Here is a 24,172-nt window from a genome sequence, read left to right on the forward strand (position 1 = left end):
GGGCAGGGACACGTGCCAGATTGCTTAAGAAGGGTAAAGAACAAAAGCAGACACTACAGCTTGAACTCATAAATTTCTGACTTCTTCAAACTTTTTCTAAAGGCAAAACTTGTGCATATACCTCTGTAATTGGTTGATTGAAATGTGCAGCCTTGACTGGCAAAATTGTTGCTGGTCTAAGCCAAGAGAGAGCTTTCTGGCACTACCGTGAGACACGATCCATGTAATTAAGAGACCCGCTGTATATAATGAGATTTATTCATGAATACACCTTAAAATCTTGATAATGAACTTGGCAGACCTGATAGTGGTGTCACCACTTGAAGTGTGCTGTGATCCAAAAGTCAGGACAATGGGGTCATTGGATGAGTGTCTGCCCACCCCAACACATTTTATTTTTTTATTTCCCGTTTCCTCCTTCACCTCAAAGCAATGTTTCTTTTTAACAGTCCAATAAAGTGTAAGGATAGCCACAGACCTAAAACAGATTTGCTTTGTAAAAATGATCAGTTATCATAATAATGAAAAATACTGTAGATATGAACAAACTGTCCAATGAAGCAGCCCAAAATGTCCATCTCTTTACATTTATTTATTTGGAAACATTTGTCTGCAAAACATCATAAGCCTACATTTTAGGCCCCTTTCACACGATAGACCCGCTCAGATTCATCTATCTGTTTTTCAGGTGGATCTGAGCAGGCCACTCAATGACTTGTATGGGCAGGCGGATGTGTCCGCTGACACCAGCCTGGCATGCGATCCGACAAGATCCACTGAAAACAGACGGATGGCGATACATTCGCCATCCGTCCAGCGAATGAGATTGGAAGAAAACGGACATGCTGTCCGTTTTTCATTCGATCTCCCCATAGAGATCAGCGGGGATCTGACAGGTCCATCTCTGCACAGTGAGCAGAGACGGACCTGTCAACAAATCGATCTCCCGCTGAGCTAGCGGAGTCTGCTAAGTGGATCCATCTCGTGTGAAAGGGTCATTACACTTTGCAATGTTTGATTTCAACTCACAGGCGCCTTCAGATCACTCATGTCAGTTTTTAGTTTTAGCGCTAGAAATAGTGCCTGTAAAGAACCAGAAAACTGCCTCCCATTCATGGTAATGGGTGCTTTAATACCCGGGTGGTGCACTTGCGGGACATTAGAAAAAGTTCTGCAGCATCTTTGGGAGTGCTGTATACTGCGCTCCCAAAACGCCCTTCCCATTGCAATGAATGGGCAGCTCTTCCAAAGTGCCTGAAAGCACTTTGGAAGCACCGCAACATGGACGTTTTTAACCCCTTTTTTAGGGCCCAAAAAGCTAAAACAAGTAGTGCTTTACCAGGAATGCACGGGCGGCCCCAGTGTGAGAGGGTCCCCTCAGTCCATTTCATATGTCACCACCCCATTTATAGCAAATTCCCTAAATTTAAACCTTAATTGAGTTGCAAAGGCAGAAGGTTTTTTTATCTTAATGCATTCTGTGCATTAAGATGAAAAGCCTTCTGTCTGCAGCAGCCCCCCTAACAGTTACCCAAGGTCCATCTAGTTCCAGCCATGACCATGAATGTCTCAGCCGTCTGAGATTCCGCTGCTGTCAATCAAAGTCAGCTTGCCAATCAGGGGAAAGATGGGTCGGGTCAGGGCTCAGTGTCTGAATGGACACAGGGAGCTGTGACTTGGCTCGAGTGCCCCCATAGCAAGCTGCTTGCTGTGGGGGCACTGAATAGGAGGGAGGGTGTGTGAGCTGTGTTCATTGCTGCAGTATTGTGTCCAGGCTGGCCTAATGACGCACTCCTAGGAGATGTGTCAGTGACAACCTGTGCTCACAGAAGAGCTTTGCTTGATGCTGGCCATCATTCAACCTAGAAGTGGGCAAGGAGTCGTATACAAAAAATAAAATAGATGGACCCCCACATGACCAATTTGGGGAGAGTTCATCTGTGCTGGGATATGATGTGAAGCGCCGTCCATTAATATATCAGTGCTGTTTTTTTTTATATATATATTTTCAGAGGATAGAGTTGCAGCTTAAGGCACAGAACCTTTAAAGCGTAACTCCAAAACATAAGTGCATGGTTGCTACCAATATAACATTTGCAATCCAATTGGTTAATATGGATATCTTCAATTCCATACTGCCACTTCTATAGAGTATCCATTTTGGTGTACCAATTTATCATTGACTGCAGTACCCCCCCCCCCCCCCACCATGCCCATGGTAACACATATCTTTATAGCGCTTTTACTTTACCTGGTTATAGCTGTATACTTTATCACTGGCATAGGCATTTCTGCTTTTTTTATTACATTCTAAGCAGGTATTCATTCAAAGGCCTAGAACAGTTTTTTGGGTTGCTTTAAATGAAAAAATAATTAAGTGACAATCTTTATAAAGATCTCACGCCATTAAATGCTGGGAGATGCAATTGCATTGTGATTTCTCTTCCATTGTGCAGTTTTATGGCATGGAAATGCATAGGTAGAGTGGGAGGGGGGCTGTGTGGGACCTTTTGTGGTAACCTTTTTGTACAATCCACTTAGAATGTATTATCGTTTGATTCTAATATTACTTATTTTATTACTCCTGTGACAATATTCTATAGAGGTACGTGCTTAACACAGTACTTGTCGCATTTGTTTAAGAGGTAATCTTCTTTAGGCTGGGTTTTTGAATACATTTCTAAGCGTATGTGGTGCAGTGAACAATATGAAGGTTTTACAGTCATGATAAATCATCATCTACATTTTTTTTTGTATATGTATGTGCAGGCAATAAAGACACATTCCTTCACTTTTTAGAAAATTGTCCCCTAATTCATTCCAGCAATAAGCCCATCCAGTTGTAAAGAATCATTATTTAACCTTAAAGTGATCTTTACTCTTTTAGTAAAAGCTTATCAACTGCTTATATAGGGTATGACTAGCTCATGGCAAGTTATCCCTACAGTGAAGTATTCTAGTTTACTGTCTAATATTGCTCTGGGATCTTGCCCCTTGCTGCCAGGACAGTGTCCCCATTCCTCAGGTTGGAACGAACAATTGTAATACTCATATAATATTATTATAAAAAAAATATATATATTTTTTTAAACAAGAGCTACTTATAACCTAACTTTGGCCACATTAAAAATAATCAAAGCTGTTGGCTTATGAAGACACTATAGCTTGTTTTTGCAAGTGGATGGGATAGAACCATGCTCTTTGGGCCCGCGGGTTGGTGGGTATGCCTACCAGCAGTCATATCCTGAAGACGTTGTTGGTTGTAATGCAGTGACTACAGTACAGTTACAATAATGTCAGCAAGAGGGGCGGTAACAGAACAGCCAGAGATCGGCATGAAGAGTGATTTCAGGTGACCAACTGTGACATTCAGAACTGATGGGGAGGAAGAATGAAGGACCATGGGGACTAACCTTAATATTACTCTGGGCTAGCCCATTCCCTTGAAAAAACAATACATGACTTCTTCATTAGTCAGCTTTGGTTATTTGTATTTTTTTGACTGGAGTTAAGCCCCATAAACACTATCAGTTTTCCTGCAGGTTTTTCTCTTCAGGTTTACCAAAACCATCTAATATGAGGTCAAACATTAAGAGTTTCAATTTGTATGCAATCAGGCAAGCCCTTGGACTACATGGTTTTGGTAAACCTGGAGAGAAAAACCTGCAGGAAAACGTGCGTATGGGGCTTAAGGCTTTCGGTTTAATGGTTCCACTAAAGCCCATTGTTCACTCCAATGAATTTAGCTGTCTTATCAGTTTTTGTTTCTTTAGTGCTTATGAATTTAACCAGATTTGTTGTCTTAGTCACATGACAGCCAAGGTCCTTTATTAATAAATAGGATCCAAGGTAATAACGATCACAACCAGCCAAAGTGATCAAAAAAAGTTTTAAAATATATGACTCTTCTCTGTCTCTACCCCCTCAAGTTTGGGGGGGGGGGGGGGTGGCACTAATAAAATGTTTATTTTTTCAAATGTTTTCTCTTATTATAATAAAATCTTTATTTTCAGACACGGGTCTCTGACTTTCCATATTGAGCTGTTTGTAAGGCAGGGGAGAGATGCACACTATGCAATTTTCTTTAGATTTTATCTTTAGATTTACCAAAACCATATAATATGAGGTCAAACCTTAAAGCGTTTTTTAACCCCCCAAAAAATTTAATAAAGATCCTGTTCCCTTAAAACAGTGCTTGTGCTGTGTAAATAGGCCCCCTGTATCACCTGTAATACCTGGCTGATCCTGCCAGTTTATACCCTCCCCCTGTACGCTGACTCCGATATATCAGGACTGCCAAGCTCTGACACTGGAGTCAGCATACATGTCTCCATCATCCACAGCCTGCTCAGTGTCTCCTGTGTGCTCTCCCCCTCCTCTCTCTACCTGACAGCTACGTGTTCGAGCTGCCCCCTCCCGTCCTGCTACTCAATTTACTGTTTATTTTTCATAATCCTCCTGTTTTTTACTGTAATGGCCCCGCTTCTCTCCTCTCTTGGCCCCAAAGATGCAGCGGGCAGGCCGCCTCTCTCCTCCTCCCCTCCTGACGTCAGTGGGGGATCCTCGGCCCCATCCACTGCATCTGTCGGGCCAAGAGAAGACAGAAGCGGCGGGTCAATTAGCACAGATATCGTTTTTTTATCCTCTTCAGCAAGCTATACAGCTTTTTTTTTGCCTCTGCAAATTCCTGTTCACGCTTGTACTGATTTGTCTACTTAATTATGGAGCCATCAGATTATTATTGCATGCTATATTATTAGCTCATTATCTCAAAGCATCCTATAATACACCGCAACCAACATTCTCCAAGGAGTGCCTTATCCGTATTCGTGATTCCACATCTCCACTAAAGAAACTCATAAGCCAGACTACACGTTCGGTTTTAAAGACTTGATTTCAGCATCCCTTTAATTTCTTCTCTATAAAGTTTATAAAGAGCGATACATTTCATGGGAGGAGACCGTTTATCAGAAACTATTGTAAGTTTAAATCACATTTATGCGTTGGAAGGAGGGATAAATCTGCCCAGATTAGAGTGCCTCCGCCGAGTCCCCTTTTTACTAGCCAGATTTATGCAACGCAAACTCTAATTAATATGTTCCTATAAAACAGTTTATCAGCCCGCATGTGTACATAGAATATCTTTAATGCAGCGTGGACAGTGTTTAAATCTACATCGGTATTGGTGAGATTGGTGTGTGATAAGTGATTGCCATGATTCGTATCCTGTTATAGAACGATCTGTCACATCGCTTTTTTAAAGCCTTCATGATAAATGTTATAAATGTTTTCAGTGTGATTTAATGAAAAGAGATGAATACCAGCAGGGAGACTTTAATTTCCTGTATTTCTATCCTTAAGAGGAAGCCATTTATCAGCCTGTAAGTTACAAAAATACTTCACCAGACTTATCAAAACTTGAACTTGAAGTTAGGAAATAATTTTATTTTTATCTGCTACACTGTATTGGAATGGCTGAGAATTCTTTCTGTGTTAATTTAGGCAAATTTTATTTTATAACTAAAGAATACAACAAAAAAGTAATGTTACATTAAACTTGTTAAGGCAAAGGCTTTTTTTTAACCTTACTGCATTCATCCTTCTGCATGCAACTCCCCACGCAATCCCCCTAAATTACCCTGAAAAGGTATTCACACCCCTTGAAATTTTCCACATTTTGTCATGTTACAATCAAAAAGATAAATGTATTTTATTGGGATTTTATTGATAGACCAACACAAAGTGGCATATAAATGTGAAGTGGAAGGAAAATGATAAATGGTTTTCAAAATATTTTACAAATAAATATGTGAAAAGTGTGGAGTACATTTGTATTCAGCTCCCGAGTCAATACTTTGTAGAACCACCTTTTGCTGCAATTACAACTGCAAGTCTTTTTGGGGATGTCTCTACCAACTTTGCACATCTAGAGAGTGACATTATTGCCCATTCTTCTTTGCAAAATATCTCAAGCTCTGTCAGATTGGATGGAGAAGTGTCTGTGAACAGCAATTTTCAAGTCCTGACACAGATTCTCAATTGGATTTAGGTCTGGACTTTGACTGGGCCATTCTAAAACATGAATATGCTTTGATCTAAACCAGGGGTGCCCAAACTTTTGAAGAGTGAAGGCCACTTAAGCGACTTGGTAACTGATCACGGGCCACAATGAGTGGAGCGGGTGGATGGCATGTCTGTGTCTGCTCTGCGAACACAGCCCACTATACTGTTTTTTTAATTTATTTTTTAGTGCATAAGATTGGAGGTAGGACCCAAATTGGTTTATGTCTGCCACTACTTATAGTGAATGGAGGGTCCAATTGGTCGGACTGTAGGACTGACCGTGTGAAAGGGGCCCAAGGTTGCTTTCACAATGATGCGTTTACCCGCACCGCTGGTGCAACGCAGTGTACCTTTTGGCTTTCCTGCACTTTGAAATAGACTTCTATTATATTCTGCAGGTTTGGTGCACTTTCAGAAATCTCACCAAACTCGCAGGTAATAACAGAAGTCTATGGCTCAGTGCAGGTAAACTGGCCTGCACCTGCGGATCAGTTTGTAAGCAGCCCAGTAACTACTGCAGAACAAATATGCCCATAAATACACTGTGATTTTAGAAATAAACTGACATTTAATAACAGTATTCTATTCTATTCCATTCCAAAGCAGGAGGTCACGGTCCAGATCAGAGGGCTCTGCGGCCACATGTAGCCCCTGGCCACTGGTTGGGCACCCCTGATTTAAACCATTCCATTGTAGCTCTGGCTGTATTGTTAGGGTCATTGTCCTGCTGGAAAGTGAACCTCCACCCCAGTCTCAAGTCTTTTGCAGACCTTCTTCTAAGATCGCCCTGTATTTGGCTCTATCCATCTTCCCATCACCTCTGACCAGCTTACCTGTCGGTGTGTTCAGGGTGATGTGCAGTGTTGGTTGTCCGCCATACATATCGTTTTGCTTTTAGGCCAAAAGTTGAATTTTGGTCTCATTTGACCAGAGCACCTTCTTCCACATGATTGTTGTGTCCCCCACATGGCTTCTCACAAACTGCAAACTGGACTTCTTACGGCTTTCTTTCAACAATGTCTTTCTTCTTGCCACTCTTCCATAAAACCCAGATTTGTGGAGAGCACGACCAATAGTTGTCCTGTGGACAAATTCTCCCACCTGAGCTGTGGATCTCTGCAGCCCTCCAGAGTTACAATGGGCCTCTTGGCTGCTTCTCTGATTAATGCACTCCTTGCCCGGTTTATCGGTTTAGGTGGACTGCCATGTCTTGTTCGGTATGCAGTTGTGATATACTATTTCCATTTTCGGATGATGGATTGAACAGAGATCCGTAAGATGTTCAAAGCTTGGGATATTTTCTTATACCCTAACCCTGCTTTAAACTTCTCTTTATCCCTGACCTGTCTGGTGTGTTCCTTTGCCTTTATGATGCTTTTTGTTAAAGGTTCTCTAACAAACCTCTTTGGGCTTCACAAAACAGTTATACTGAGATTAAATTACACACAGGTGGGACTCTAGTTACTAATTGGGTAACTTTTCAAGGCTATTAGTTCCACTAGATTTTAGTTAAGGGTATCAGAGTAAAGGGGGCTGAATACAAAATGCACGCCACACTTTTCACATATTAATTTGTTAAAAAAATTGAAACCCATTTATCATTTTCTTTCCACTTCACAATTATGTGCCACTTTGTGTTGGTCTATCAGATAAAATCCTAATGAAATACATTTACGTTTTTATTTGTAACTTGACAAAATGTGGAAAATTTCAAGGGGTATGAATACTTTTTCAAGGCACTGTACCTATGCCTGATCTCAATACAGCAGTATGCATTGCTTTGGCGGCAGGAGCACTAGTGGGAGACTCGAGAAGAGGAGGATCAGGGCTTCTCTGTGCAAAACCATTGCACAGATCAGGTTAAGTATAACAGGTTTGTTATTTTAATAAGAAAATTAAAAAAAATGCCTTTACAATCACTTTAATAGCAAACTCAAATGATGGAAATCTGGGGGGGGGGGGAGGTGCCAGCTTAGCAGCCCAAATGTTTATTTTGTTAAAATAACAAACATATTATACTTGCTTTCTCTGTGCAATTGTATTGCAGAGGGCATCCTAAATTTCCTCTTCCGGGGTCCCCCTGCCGGTGATCTTGGCTCCTCCTCTTTTCTGTCTGCCCCTCAACAAGCGCTTGCTATGGGGGCATATGTGTGGGCTCGGTCCTGAGCCAGGCTGAGTGTGCTCATTGACAGCCCCAGTCTCTGCTCACAGGATTTGACTAATAGCAATAGCTAGATCGAAACAGGACTTAGGTAAAAAAAAATTGGGGGGGGGGGGCACAGCGAGTGTCAAAATGTTTTTCACCTTAACGGAGGGAATACATTAAAGCGGTAGTTCACCCCCCCCCGACACATTTTACCATCGAGACAGGCATTGTAGCGCGAGCTACAGTATGCCTGTCCCGATTTTTTTAACCCCGTACTCACCTTGTAGTCGTCCATCGTAGATTTCGGCTCCCGCGGGGAATGGGCGTGCCTATGGAGAGGGAGGATGATTGACGGCCGGCCCTGGCACGTCACTCTCCCCGAAGACAGCCGGAGTAGGTCTCGGCTCTTCACGGCGCCTGCGCACAGGCTATGCGCACGCGTCGTGAAGACCAAGCCTATTTCGGCTATTTCCGGAGAAGCGTGACGCGCCAGAGCCGGCCGTCAATCATCCTCCGTCTCCATAGGCACGCCCATTCCCCGGTATCTTCGATGGACGACTACAAGGTGAGTACGGGGGTAAAAAATTCGGGACAGGCATACTGTAGCTCGCGCTACAATGCCTGATTTTAAGGTAAAAGAAATTTTTTTTTTTTTTTTCCCGTCGATAGGGTGAACCCCCGCTTTAAGGTAAAAAACATTTTACCTTTAGAGCCACTTTGAGGGTCAAATATCTTACTTCCTTAGCTGTTTCAATGGTCATACACTAGAAAGCAACTGTAGAGTTCATTAAAGTGAAACTGTAAAGCCTCGTACACACGATCAGTCCATCCGATGAGAACGGTCTGATGGACCGTTGTCATAGGTTAACCGATGAAGCTGACTGATGGTCCGTCGTGCCTACACACCATCGGTTAAAAAAACGATTGTGTCAGAACGCGGTGACATAAAACACAACGACGTGCTGAAAAAAACAAAGTTCAATGCTTCCAAGCATGCGTCGACTTGATTCCGAGCATGCGTTGATTTTTAACCGATGGTTGTGCCTACTAACGATCGTTTTTTTTCATATTGGTTAGGAATCCATAGGTTAAATTTAAAGCAAGTTGGCTTTTTTTTAACCTATGGTTGAATAACCTATGGGGCCCACACACGATCGGTTTGGACCGATGAAACCGGTCCATCAGACCGATGTCCTCAGGTTAACCTATCGTGTGTACGAGGCCTAACACATAACATGGGGTGGGGCCAGTGACGCCAATTCCGATGTCTCGTATACTGTACATGGAAGTTGGTGAGGAGGCAATCAGCCAAGCTCTTACCCTGTTACCTATGCTGAATTTATTTTTTAATGTGAGTTTAAATCAATATTTTATTAAAAGTGGAATAAATAGCAATATTGCGCTATGAGCTTCTGTTTATATTTAAGCGTATAATGGAGGCTTGAGGAATGGATCCAGCTAGTCCCAGCAAGGGGATCCCTGGTGAGACGGATCGTAGTGGGTGGAAATACACAGGACCTAAAGACCCAATTGAGATTTAAGTGCGTTTTTTGACCTTATGGTCATATCTTAAAGTGAGCAGCCATTTCACTCACTGGTGGCTGGTGGTGGATATTCGTTGTATTTTGGCACTAAGAGATGATAAGCATTTACTGAAAGTGTTTTTTCACTTATTGTGAGATCATTCAATAAGTGTTTTTGGATAATTTATTTTTTGGACTTTTATCATTTATCTCTGAATATCGCACTGGATGTGGACATTATATATTTGTGCAATATAAGGAGTGTTTTTTGGGTTAATATATTATGTCATATATTTGTTTGCAAATTTGCTGTAGGGATTCACTGCATGCGGTTATCATGTTTAAGATAGGTGCACTACCTTTATATATACTTTTTTTTATATTTTGGATAAAAATTATTTGTGGAACACGCACACCATTTACTTATATATTTTATCATTGGTTTGCCATGTTTGAGTTCACTCATTAATGGTTGCGGCTGTTCACTGGGAGAATAACGGCTACTGATTATATAGTAGCACATACGTTTTTTTAAACATTATAACAGAAAACAGAAACTCTGCTGCCAGTGGGACTACATACTTGGCACCTCTGTTTGCATGCATAGAAAATTAGTTTTTGTTCTTTATGTAAGCTCCCAGAGGTGCTCGGAATTCCAGGTTGCACTGCTGTGCAAATTCCCAAAGTGAGAACCTGGACTTACCTTCTAAGTAGGGATGTACTGATACCCTTTTTTATTGGCGAGTATGAGTACTGATACTTTCAGTCAAGTACTCACCGATACCAAGTACCTATACTTTGAGTGCAATTTGTGCCCATACAAAATGAATGGGCGCAAATCACACTGCAAAGAATTGCATGCAATTTGCAACAGGAATGTGGTGCGATTCCTGTCCGAAGTCGCATGACATTTCCCCATCACTCCAGTGTGAACCTAGGCTTGTCTTAGTGATTTCAGCCTGGGTTTAAACAGGAGCGCCGCATTCCTGTTCAAATCACATGTGATTCTTTGCAGTGTGATTTGCGCCCATTCATTTTGTTTGGACGCAAATTGCACCACAAAGTTTCCATTTCAGTATCGGGAGCATTTTCATGAGTACAAGTACTTGTGAAAATACTCGGTATCGACACTGATATTGGGATTGCTGCATCCCTACTTCTAACCACAATTTTGGTCTGTTATTGTGGCAGCCTGTTATTGTGGCAGCAGTGAGACTTACAAGTTAGGAGGGAGCATTCCAGTGTAAATCAGGATTAAGGAGCTGAAAAACAACCTGTTTTCTAGGCATTTGGAGGTACCTTCCATGTAGTGCCACTAATTAAAGCAGCTCATTGATGGTCATTAAATGGTAGCATTTTCTTGTGAGTCCAGGGCCTCCTGATGATATCCCACCAGTAGGAGGGTCCTTGATGATTTGCCTGAGCTTACAGGAAATGCTATGGATGTCAATTAAACCAGAAGAAGACTAGTGGCTGAGAAGACACAGTGGGAACAGCTCCATAGATGGGGCGACTATTGCAGTGAAAACAGTTTTCTTTTTTATATATTTTTCATTTTAATAAGAACCAATTTTTTTTTTTAAGCTGGAGTTCAAGCATTTTCACTATGGTAAAGGTACATGGAGGACTTTCTCTTCCTTTTACTTAAAATAGCAAGGAAAAGATCACAGGCAGTATCTCGTAGCTTGTTAGAGTGATTCTCCGCTATCTCTCATAATGCTTCTTGATTTGGGCTCATCATGCATCTCTCTCCATAATGATATCTTGATTGGCTGCTATCACCTGGATACGGCTGTGCAGAGCATACTTCCATACTCTGCAGCCTTCAATTAACTAAAGAAAACATTGAACATAAGTGGTTGATAATTCCTGTATTTGTAGAATGTCTAGATTTGGAATCCTGGGGTGGTATAGTACTGGGAGTGGTGAGCATACTTGCGTTAACTATCCACTTCCTGAGAACATTGGTTCTTAAGGTGTCCTTACACAATTTGCACAGTATTTGTAGATAAAAGCTTATTTCTTTATAAGGAATTGGGATGAAAGATATTTGAGGGTCTTATCACACGTATGATACCAAGATAAAAGGTAGTTGATATCTGGATATAACTCATATTTTTCAGATTTGGTTACCAACGAGGAGAGGTTGGTGTAAAAATATAAAAAAAGTTTTGATTCATTCATACACTCATGGTGGCTCTATTTTGAACTGTAGTGGAGTTCCAGGGTGACCATGTTTGAATATCCTTAACCACTTCAATACCGGGCACTTTCCCCCCCATCCTGCCCTAGCTGTCCTTTTTTGAATGACAATTGCGCGGTCATGCTACACTGTACCTAAACAATTTTTTTTATCATTTTGTTCCCACAAATAGAGCTTTCTTTTGGTGGTATTTGATCACCACTGTAGTTTAATTTTTTTTTTGCTAAACAAATAAAAACAGACCAAAAATGTTTCTTTGTTTCTGTTATAAAAGTTTGTAAATAAGTATGTTTTCTCCTTCACTGACGGGCACTGATGAGGCTGCACTGATGAGGTGGCACCGATGAACACTGATAGGCGGCACTGATAGGCAGCACTGATGGGCACTGATAATCAGCTCAGACCCCCCGTCAGGAGAGCTGCCGATCTTCTCTCCTCGCGTCTGTCAGAAAAGCCGATACATGGCTTTTCCTCTATACACCGTGATCAGCTGTGATTGGACACGGCTGATCATGTGGTAAAAAGCCTCCGTCAGAGGCTCTTTACCGAGATCAGTGTTGCGGTGTGTCAGACTGACACACCGCACCACTGATCGCCGTGCTGCACGCCCCCACGGTCTCCCACCGGCTATTATCCTAAAAGACGTCATATGACGCCCAGTCGGGATAACGGAACCACCGCCCAGCCGTCATTTTGCTAAAGGCTGGGCAGGAAGTGGTTGTAAACCCTTACATATACCCAGTGAAGTGACTGGCCTCAGGTGATACACCGAGATTAAACAAATCCTCCTACGTAAGTTGTACCTGTTTTATGTGGCGTCTTCTCTACATCTGTTCAAATTCCAGAATTTATAAAGCTTGTCTGAGTTCAGAAAAAAAGCTGAAGTTACACTCTCCAGAGCTCAGTGAGGAGGGCTCTGAGAGCTGATTGAAGGGAAGAACAGAGCTGAGGCTATCAATCACAGGCTAGGTGCTGGAACTTCCTCCCTTGGTACTTTTTTTTCTCTTGGTGTCAGGTAAAACTTGTCAGAAGTGATTCATGCTTATAGCAGAGGAATGAAACTGCAGACAGAAGAGATACTTAGTGCTCTGGATTGAGACAAGTACACACTATAGAGGGAAATGCTTTTTTCATATTTCATGTCTGTGGTTTACAACCACTTTAACCTCTTGCTGACCAGCCGCCATCATTATACGGTGGCAGGTCGACTCTCCTTCCCAAACCGCCGTAGCTGTACGTCTGTCTTTGCATAGGAGATAGCGAGCGTGCCCGCAGGTCTAGCGGACTCAATGTCCCCCAGCGACCCACGATCACGGTGTACAGAGGCAGAACGGGGAACTGCCTATGTAAACAAGTTACCAGTAAAAACAACAAAAGTCCCTAAATCTATAGTTTTTAGATGCGATAACTTTTGTGCACAAAAAATATGTAGAAGAATATATATCGGCCTGAACTGATAAATATATGTTTTAATATACATATATATTTATTAAATAGCACCAAAAGAAAGCTCTATTGTGGGGATAAAGGGACATCAATTTTGTTTGGGTACAACATTGCACGACCGCGCAATTGTCATTAAGGGGGCAAATCCTTCTGGGACTGAAGTGGTTAAAGTAGGACTAATAGCAAAACCTTTTTTTTTTATTTTTTATGATGGATAGAGTAGAGGAGGGTTATAACACCTGGCAGGTTTATTTTTCCATATAGAAAGATCTTGTGCATTACCAAAGATAAAATGTAACGGCAATAGTAATACTCCTAAACAAACGTTGGTTATAAAAAGGCTTGTCATTACTTCAGCAAATGGAACCATGTCTCTAGACACCTGCAACCTGGACCGGATGTTAGGGGGGATCAGATGGCATTGTAAACAGCTTGCGCCTTACCAGGGAGGACACTCTTCCTCTGGGCCACAGCAGTAATAGACTTGTGTTGTGTTGTGTGGTTTATATTTCCATCTGTGTCCCATTGGGGGCATTTACTTTCTGTCCCATAGCCACAACAGGAAGTAAAAGGAAATCCCAATAAAGTGAGGGAAATTTTTTGTTGTCACAAAGGTCACCAGAACTAATGTCCCAGTTGGAAGATTTCCCTCCTATTCCTGTTCTGGTAACCACCCAAAATGTGGGATTTTGTTTCACTTTCATTAATATTGGTAAACAGGACAAATAGAGAGGGTGAAAAAGTTTTTTGCTCATTTTTCATTTTGGCATTATGACTTGTCGAGCTGCAGAAAAAAAATAAAATGCAGTGGGCGTGTCCGGGTTTTTTCTAACTGAACATACCTCAAGTAAACCTTTTTAGTCATTTTACTTGCTCCACAAAGCTGAGTATGATTACATCTTATCCAGTAAAATGTCAATTTTCATGCCAAGTCTGCTTGGAGTCGCAGCACATTTTCAGATATTGTATTATGTCACATTATTATATTTGTGCTGTCATGCACCAAGGATCACACCATCACAGTATCTTACCATCAGCTGTTTCATACTGGAATGCTCCTCAGTTTCCCGCCCTGTCGTTGGCTCTTTATGAACAATCTCCACTCTGATGTCGTTTTTGGCAGATACCACGCCTTTTAAATCTGATGAGAAATTTACAGCTTCATTAAAGCAAATATGTTTGGCACAAACCTAACATTTATCATTCTTCATGAAAATGTCACTTATGCTTTGTTTTTACTCTACGGGACACTGGACTTTAATCTAGCCCAAAGTATCCTTGGCTATGGTAGGAAGGCCTGTTCTGTGTGGTAGACACAGGTGTGTCGAACGCTGGTGTGCATACGCTTTTGAGAATCTGTGCTTTGTTTTAATTGCGCTATACAAGTCAGAATGAATATATGGTAAACACATGGAAGATGCATTGTAAAATCATGGTACATACATGTCAGATAGATCCAAACAGCCCATGTACACAAACACTTTTTATTAGGCAGGTAGATTAAGTATAAAGTAGACTGTGGCTGGATATCTGAGTCCTACACCAGGTCCTATATACATGTGCATCTCATAAAATTAGAATATCATCAAAAAGTTTATTTATTTCAGTAATTCAAAATGTGAAACTCATATTTTATATAGGCGTGTTACACACAGAGTGATATGTTTCAAGCCCTTCTTTCTTTTTATTTTGATGATTATGGCTTACAGCTAGTAAAAAAAAACAACAGATTAAAGTATCTCGGAAAATGTGAATATTACATAAGACCAAAAAACTGATTTTTAATACAGAAATGTTGTCTTACTAAAAAGTATGTCCATGTACAGTATAGTATGCACTCAACACTTGGTCGGGAGGGGGGGGGGGGGGTTCTTTTGCATGAATTATTGCATCAATGTGGCGTGGCATGAAGTAAATCAGTCTGTGTCACTGCTGATATGTTATGGAAGCCCAGGTTACTTTGATAGTGGTCTTCAGCATTGTTGAATCTGGTGTCTCTCATCCTCCTCTTAAAAATACCTCACAGATTCTCTATGAGGTTTAGGTCAGGCGAGTTTATTTGCCAATCAAGCACAGTGATATTAAACCAGGTATTGGTACTTTTGGCAGTGTGGGCAGGTGCCAAGTCCTGCTGGAAATTGAAATCAGCAGCTTCATGAAGCTGGTCAGTAGAGGGAAACATGAAGTGCTCCAGAATTTCCTGGTAGACGGCTGTGCTGGCTTTGGACTTGATAAAACACAGTGGACCAATGCCAAAAGATGACATGGCTCCCCAAATCATCACTGACTGTGGAAACTTCACACTGGACCTCATGCAACTTGGATTCTGTGCCTCACCACTCTTCCTCCAGACTCTGGGACCTTGATTTCCAAATGAAATGCAAATTATTCCAGAGTCTGTGATGATTTGGGGAGCCATGTCATCTGATGGTGTTGGTCCTCTGTGTTTTATCAATTATATCAAAATATTTCCTGCTTTTTCAAGCTTCCTTTAATTGTAGTTCTCCCCAAATAATTTGAAAACGTGTTCACTAAAAATAAATGCATATACTGTACTTTATTTATATAACATGTACAAAAATATTTTCAGCGTGACCAATTTATTTTGCTCATACTGTGATTTAACAACATGCTGGTAAAGCACACAATGATATGAGCATTCAATGTCGGCATTGTTTAAGTAAATCAATGGTTCCCTTTAGAAATTGATTGCACTCAATGATCAGTCCTCCAATAAAGGATCATTTTCATTGAAAAAGCAATGCTGGTAAAAAATCGAATCAGAACTAACCAAATTGATTTTTCTTTTCCTTTTGCTGTTTGAATGATTGTTTATGATCATTTAAAACTAGGGCTGTACAAATTAACTTTTAATTAAATCGATTCATCTTTAATTTTTTTGATCGATCAAAATCTTTTTGATCGATTAAAATTCTTTTGATTGGTACTCACCTCTCCGCCGGCTTCTGGGCATTCAGGGAGTTCCGTCGGAGATCCAGTAACGTCACGGACACCGGCGGGGCTTGCCGTGTCCATCTGAAGGGCTCCTTTGCTGTGCCTTCATATCTGCATGCCGGCGGGACCTTACTATCTGCCACACGCAAGGGCTGTTACACTTTCCTCTATCACTTCCCTCTATCAACCTGGGATTCTACAACCATCCACTGGGAGTTGTGATAGTTCCCTTCATGGGACATCTACATGCCGACGGACTGATATTAACCTCTCCTCATTTGGATTCATCAGTGGTATCGTTGTACACATTTTTATACCAGTATCATACTTGGCTACATGTTTTTATGACTGCTTTTAGTACCGTTTGGTATTACTCGCACCATTTTTACAGTTTAAGTAGCTACGTCGATTTTATCTCCAGTGCAATATTTATTTTGTTACCTACTTGAAGACTATAAACGTTTTAATGCTATTCCCATCGAGCGCTGCCTGTGTGTGTTTTTTGTATCCGGCTATCTATTTTCCAGTAGTTGGTAGCTGCACTGGGAATCAGCCTGCAAGGAGATCAGCTAAAAGTAGTTGGATCTGTATGTGCGTTATAATTAATAGAAATTAGTCGATTAATCGATTTAAAAAAAAAAAAGATTAATCAAACAAACATTTTGATCAGTAACAGCCCTATTTAAAACCAATGACTGATTAATTGATGGCTTCTCATTATGAGTATTGCCAGTACAGGCATTGAAAACTATACCATAAATGTTGCAGCTGAACCTCATTTAGATATTAAAGTGATTGTAAAGGCTTGTTTAAAAAAATAATAATAATAATAATAAACGTGTTATACTTACCTCCTCTGTGCAGTTGGATTTCACTGGTCCCTCTTTGCTGCTCCTAGCCCCTCCCTCCTTTGAGTGCCCCTCAGCCAGCAGCTTGCTACAGGGGGCACCCAAGCTGAGTCAGAGCTCCATGTATCTATTCAGACACGAAGCCCGACCTGATTCTGCCATCTCTCCCCTAATTGGCTAACTGACTTTGATTGACAGCCGCATGAGCCAATGGCACTGCTGCTCTGTCTCAGCCAATCAGTAGGAGTGTCCTGGATGGCTGAGGGGATTGTGGACATCACTGGAGAGAGAAGGGGCTCGGGTAAATAATTAGGGGTGCTGGGGGGGCTGCTACACACAGAGGTTTTTTATCTATATGCATAGAATGCATTAAGATAAAAAACCTTCTGCCTTTAGAACTCCTTTAAAACACTAATTTATTCACTTAGAATTAGAGTTAATATTTACTTAACTCCCACTCTCCTTTCTGAGTGAGGCACCCTCTGCAGCTATTTGAAAAGAATACACTTTGATCCGGACTTCTAGCCCATCTGACTTCACAGTTCTACCTCTTTCCATTAACTGGTGGCGGTGGGTAGACATGTGCAGAATGAAAAAATTACTTTAGTTTTTTTTTGTCTATACTCGTTATTTACATAAATTAGTTAAATTTAAATTTGTTTCATTCATCAAATTCGTTTTCGGGATCCGTTATATTTATTAGTTTTCAAATCGATTCGAACTGTTTTCAAATAAATTTTGAATAGTTTTCGAATTTGAAAAGGCTTCAAATCAATTTTAGAAAAAAGTTTTCAAATTCAAATAGTTTTCAAATTTCCAGAAAGAATAAAATAGAATAGAAAATAAAGGAATAGACTAGAAAAAAATATATTTTATTCTCTTTGGAAATTGGAAAACTATTAGAATTTGAAAAGTTTTTGAAAATGATTCAAATTCAAATTTGGTTCGAATTTCGTTTTTTCGGATATGTTTAAATTCAGTACTATTCGAATTCGGAAATTCGGGTACATCCGAATTTCAGAATAACGAAAGTTTGTCCGAATTTTAATTCAGAATGAAACGAACTGCACATATCTAGAGGTGGGTGGTGGGCTGCTGCTGCACTTTAATGCAGTAATAGAATAAACCGACTGCTGTAATGATGGCAGGTCTGCAAAAGCCTGGATCCAGAGGAAGTTGGTTTAAATGATGTTGCCATCATTCAAGCTTTAAGACTGGTTACCTCTAGCAGGGGATGAAATTACTGTGGTGATAGCTCTGGATTCAAAAGCAAAGGCAGCTTTTTTATTTTTGCGTTTAAGACGCTACATGTTTAAATTGTTTTGCCTTTAAATGCAACAACTTTAAATACCTAGATATTTGTATCATGTACTACCTCTCTGTGAGCCTTCCTCATAAATATTCCTCATCTATTTTGCATTATAAAATACAATTTGTGATTAGCTGACCTTCTTTGCTACAGAAAAGCTGCATATTTATTTTCAGGGTAACAAGCAATTAAGAATGCATTATATTTGTTCATCTAGCTTTTACATATATCATTATCACTTTCACAACTGCCCCATAATAATTACACTAAGCACTGACATGTTACATTACAAATACACTTACTTCTCTGGTTACGAGCGCAGCAGAATGCTACAATTGTTGCCATGAGAACAAGGAATGCCACACCGGCCCCGACAGCCACACCAATGATCACGGTAACTGGGACGGATTCTGCAGAAGAGAATGATAGATATGCATCACATTGCAACCATGAGGATTTCAACTTTCCTGCGTTACTTTGATTGAAGTGGAATTGGATTTTTCTTTGAATAACTGTACCACAAAGAGGAGGTCAAGGAAGGCAACTCCCCTCCCCCCAAAAAAATATGGAAAGGTTAATTCCCCCAATCTTTTGCAATCGGTTTCCTATTTTTCTTCACTTCCTATCTTGAAGACACAAAAGGAAATAAGGGGATATCTCTATTATGTCTCGTACACACGACCGGTTTTCCCGTTGGGAAAACTGCCATGACAGATTTTGGCCGGGAAAACCGGCCGTGTGTATGCTCCATCGCAGTTTTTCCGACGAGAAAACTGCAGGAAAAAAAAGATAACATATTTTATTTTTTTCCCCCGGAATTCCCGGCGGACTTTTTACTGACGGGAAAATTGGTCATGTGTATGCTTTCCCGAGGGGGAAAAAAAACGTGCATGCTCAGAATCAAGTATGAGACGGGAGCGCTCATTCTGGTAAAACTAGCGTTCGGAATAGAGATGGCACATTCGTCACGCTGTAACGGACTGAAAAGCACGAAGACTAAAAAGCGCGAATCGTCTTTCAAATTTTTACTAACACGAGGATCAGCAAAAGCAGCCCAAAGGGTGGCGCCGTTTGAATGGAACTTCCCCTTTATAGTGCCGTCATACGTGGTGTACGTCACCGTGCTTTGGACGGGTGGTATTTGGCCTGAACGTGCGTATGCAAGGCAGGCTTAAGAGGAATCCAGTCGGGAAAAACCTCAGTTTTCCTGCCGAGAAAAACAGTCGCGTGTGTACGAGGCATAAGCCCAGGTTCACACTGGGCTGCTGGAATGAAGCCATGCGAGTTCAGCTGAACTTTTTCACAATTTCACTACCGCATTTCAGTCCCGATTTCGGACGCTAATACAGAGACACCTTTGCAGGTTTATGCAAAGATATCAATGTAATTTGTGGCCCAAAATCACAAAAGGTAGTACAGAAACTACATTTTGAAATCGGTGCAGCGTCGCACTGATTAGAACGGTGCCATTATCGGCAAATGACCGCTCAAAATTCTGGATTTTCAATCACCCCAATTCTCAGGAGACAATGGTCACCAGGAAAAATACAGTGCATCTCTCTCTAATAAGAACGAACACAGACAACCGTAAAAACCTGACTATAAAAAAAAAAAAAAAAATTTAATGCTTGCTGTCTGTGCGTGCCTCCGTTAGAAAAAAATCATCTTATTTGTTCCTTTTATCTGCAAAACTAAATGTGAAAGAAAATCCTAAATTTTGGGATGTCAACAGAAGAGGAATTAAGGGTAATCTTCCAATGAGGGACACTAGTTCTGGTAACAACCAGAGATTCCCTCACTTTGGAGGGATTTCCTCTTACTTTCTGTTTTGGCTGTAGGACAGGAAGTGAACAAGACATAGATGAAAAAAAACAAAACAAAATAACAGTGTTATAAAAATCCCTTACCATATCCAAAGTGTTATAAAAATCCCTTACTCTATCCAAAATGTAGTTCTACTATAAAGCACCTGGCAGTCTTATACATCTCTTGAGGACTACATTATATAGGTGAGATCTCTGCAGTGAGTTCCGAGGTCTATGCTGATCTCCCAGGCCTGTACACCTGCTGTACCCATTATGAGGAATTCTCACCATCCCTTCACTGAGTTCCTGGACCTGCACACCTTCTGTGCCAATTATGAGGGGTTCCCACTATCCCTGCGCTGAGTTCTTGGGCCTGCAAACCTGCTATGCCTATTACGAGGAGTTCTCATCTACTGGATGTTTATTTTATATTATATTGAATAGGAAGAGCTGGAACAGAAAGGCAGGTGCCCCAAAACTCTCAGGGGTGAGATAGCAGAATCTCAAAATTATGGCAGGCAGATCTTGCTGGTGGAGCATACAAGACCTCTGAAAAGTCAACAGCTGACTTTACCCATCAATACCCAACTGTAGTGACAAAATATAACTTTCGCTGGATTGACCATTAATGCTGACCCAAAATTTTGGAAGGCTGAAGAAGTTAGGTTGTGTAATAAGCTGTTGAATAAAGAAATATGTCAAAATTTTTCCCAGAGCTGTCAGTTTCCCCAATTTTATATATAAATTTGAGAAATATTGGTCTAGAGTAGGCCTTAAGTATGAAACTTCTACAATAGTGGATCAATCAAATACATAATTTACCTCCACTACCCTTCTCCTTCTCCACATCAATATGTGTATTTCTATGTGACAGGTATACATCACATAATAAAGTCAGTGGATTTTCTCTTGGAAAAAAATGAGTGCTGGGCATATGGACAGATTTGTACATGTACCATGATAGTACAAACCAAGATCTGGACCCTGTTGGTAAGGGGCCATGGGAATTGTGACCATTTGACTCTTCTGTCCTCTTTTTTTTTTTTTTAAAACAGTGGGGGTGAAATTAATGCCAAAATGCTCAGAGCCACATGTACCACGAAGTAGGGATTGCATAAAGAACTATTTCGGTCCTATTTACTATTATGACTTTGACCAAAATGAGAAGACATGGGTTAAAAGATTCCCACATGCCCAAACCCTTAATTCAACCATCTTCAACCATTCACAGCTGTGCCTGAAGCACAGTCCTTGTTTGATAAGGATTTTCATACCATGCTGTAAAGTTTAAACTATTTATCTAAAGGGGTAAACTTTTTTTAATCTTCGGATGGCTCGGGGGAAGTGTTAAAACCCTACTGAGTTTCTCCCGGTGAAAAGATTAAACCCTTTATGTTGCCCTCACTAGTCCCCATTGTCACTGGGACAGAAAGTGACTAAGTATGCAAAATTTTGCAGCTGTCACATGTCCGGGAAGTAGGATTGCCTCTCACTTTTGAAGAAGTTTCCTTTTTTACTTTTTATTTTCCAAGACGGGGAGTGAAGGAAAATTTCCCGAATGACCAGCAAAACAAAGGAATATCTTATTTGAGCTGTAGGAAATTGAACAGGTTTCAAGAAAGCTCCTTGATACTTTTTAATGCTTTTTTAATATGTGCTGATGGGTGTATTTGGTGAAAATAAATACCAAATAGTACAATTAATAGGTCTTTTGAAGCGTGGTATTATAATGTCTTATATATGTTGTCAGTGGCTACACAAATCCATTACGGCTCATTTACAGTTATGCATTGCGATAAACCTGGCAGCACCTCAACGAGGTATTACAGCATTGGGCGATGTACCCACACTGCAGCTGACTGTAGCCCTCCTCTGGTCCTCCTCCAGACCCTGCACTTTCTGCTTCCGAGCGCCTACCCGGCACATAGGGTGCACTGTAATGTAAGGGGATTGGGGTGCTCTGGACATCTATTCTTACAGATACAACCGGCCCTTTGAGGGCCATCATAATGATGTTGCCCGTGATGAGATTGAGCTTGACACCCCTGCTTTTAAGGCAAACACCAGAATGTGTAGAGTGTGCTTCTTTACCAAGGGTGTAGTTCTGCATTGGCTTGGGGGGTGACCAACAATTGCTGAGGATTTCACAACAGAAGTAAAGCAGTATGGATGTTATGTTAACATGTAGAGGGGTCCTGTTCTTTTTTTTCAAAATTGGATAAAAAGCTATGTGGTAACCAGAGGAACCAGTCACTAATCAAGTTTAACTGCCGATTAGTTAAAAAACGGTTTTATGTAGGTTGCTGTTATTGGCCGATTATGAAAAAACGGCCCAGGGCCTGTCACCCTAAAAATTCTGTGTCTTCATTATCCACTTAAGGACTGCCTCATGTAAATATACGTCAGCAGAATGGCACAGACAGGCACATGCACGTACCTGTACGTCCTCTGCTTGACGTGGGTCGGGGGTCCGATCGGAACCCCCCCCCCCCCCCCTGGTACATGCAGCGGTCGGTAAGCCTCGGGGAGCGATCCGGGACGACGGCGCGGCTATTCGTTTATAGCCGCCCCGTCGCGATCGCTCCCCGGAGCTGAAGAACGGGGAGAGCCGTGTGTAAACACGGCTTCCCCGTGCTTCACTATGGCGGCGCATCGATCGAGTGATCCCTTTTATTAGGGAGACTCGATCGATGATGTCAGTCCTACAGCCACACTCCCCTACAGTTGTAAACACACACAAAGTGAACCCTAAATGTTACAGCGCCCCCTGTGTTTAACTCCCAAACTGCAACTGTCATTTTCACAATAAAGAATGCAATTTAAATGCATTTTTTGCTGTGAAAATGACAATGGTCCCAAAAATGTGTCAAAATTGTCCGAAGTGTCCGCCATAATGTCGCAGTCACGAAAAAAATTGCTGATCGCCGCCATTAGTAGTAAAAAAAAAAAAATGCAATGAAACTATCCCCTATTTTGTAAACGCTATAAATTTTGCGCAAACCAAAAACGATTATTGCGATTTTTTTTTACCAAAAATAGGTAGAAGAATACGTATCGGCCTAAACTGAGGACAAAAAAAATGTTATATATGTTTTTGGGGGATATTTATTATAGCAAAAAGTAAAAAATATTGCATTTTTTCAAAATTGTCGCTCTATTTTTGTTTATAGTGCAAAAAATAAAAACCGCAGAGGTGATCAAATACCTCCAAAATAAAGCTCTATTTGTGGGGGAAAAAAGGACACCAATTTTGTTTGGGAGCCACGTCACACGACCGCGCAATTGTCTGTTAAAGCGACGCAGTCCCGAACTGTAAAAACCCCTTGGGTCTTTAGGCAGCATATTGGTCCGGGGCTTAAGTGGTTATATCATGCTAATTAACAGCACAGCTGATCTGGGTAGCTGGTAAAACACCAAGGATACAAAGCTTTTTGCTCAGATATGATATTATGCTAGTTATGTGTTCTGACTTTTTTTTTTTTTTTTTGCTTCAGTTATGAGGAGGAGTGGTTATAAATCCGTTCTAATTTTTTGTGGGCGAGAGACACGACAAGGACATAAACTGCAAATGTTTCCTTGCAGATAAGAATGAAGAAACAAACGCTAATCTATGGCATACTCCAATTATATAACCCGAGGAAATAATGCACTGTACAAGCAGAGCTAGCAAAGATTATTATCTCTAATGAAGGATGAATTAAAACCAGGTTCTCCCCACCACCACCTTGTATTATTTAATTGAATTGGCAGGATATGCAGAAGAGAAAGGTAATTAGTTCATTCAGTGCTCTTTCTGGTTATGGTTGCGTGTTTTGAGGTTAATTTCTTCTTCAACAAAAGCGTGTTCCACTTGGATTGTCTCAATATGTAGTTG

The 24,172-nt window shown here is 40.9% G+C and overlaps 1 protein-coding gene across 2 annotated transcripts in view; it reads right to left on the bottom strand.

Annotated features, from left to right (window-relative positions):
• Nucleotides 1-24,172, bottom strand: part of KIRREL3 (kirre like nephrin family adhesion molecule 3) — a 1,042,107-nt gene that overhangs the window by 24,644 nt on the left and 993,291 nt on the right. For both annotated transcript variants that reach the window (XM_040326200.1, XM_040326201.1), the window contains 2 exons: nucleotides 18,796-18,903; nucleotides 14,413-14,522 (listed from right to left, as the gene is read on the bottom strand). In XM_040326200.1, the coding sequence (XP_040182134.1) occupies nucleotides 14,413-14,522; nucleotides 18,796-18,903 (218 nt within the window). The remainder of the gene's footprint in view (nucleotides 1-14,412; nucleotides 14,523-18,795; nucleotides 18,904-24,172) is intronic.

This window comes from Rana temporaria, chromosome 10, assembly GCF_905171775.1.
Source record: "Rana temporaria chromosome 10, aRanTem1.1, whole genome shotgun sequence".
Classification (NCBI taxonomy): Eukaryota; Metazoa; Chordata; class Amphibia; order Anura; family Ranidae; genus Rana; species Rana temporaria.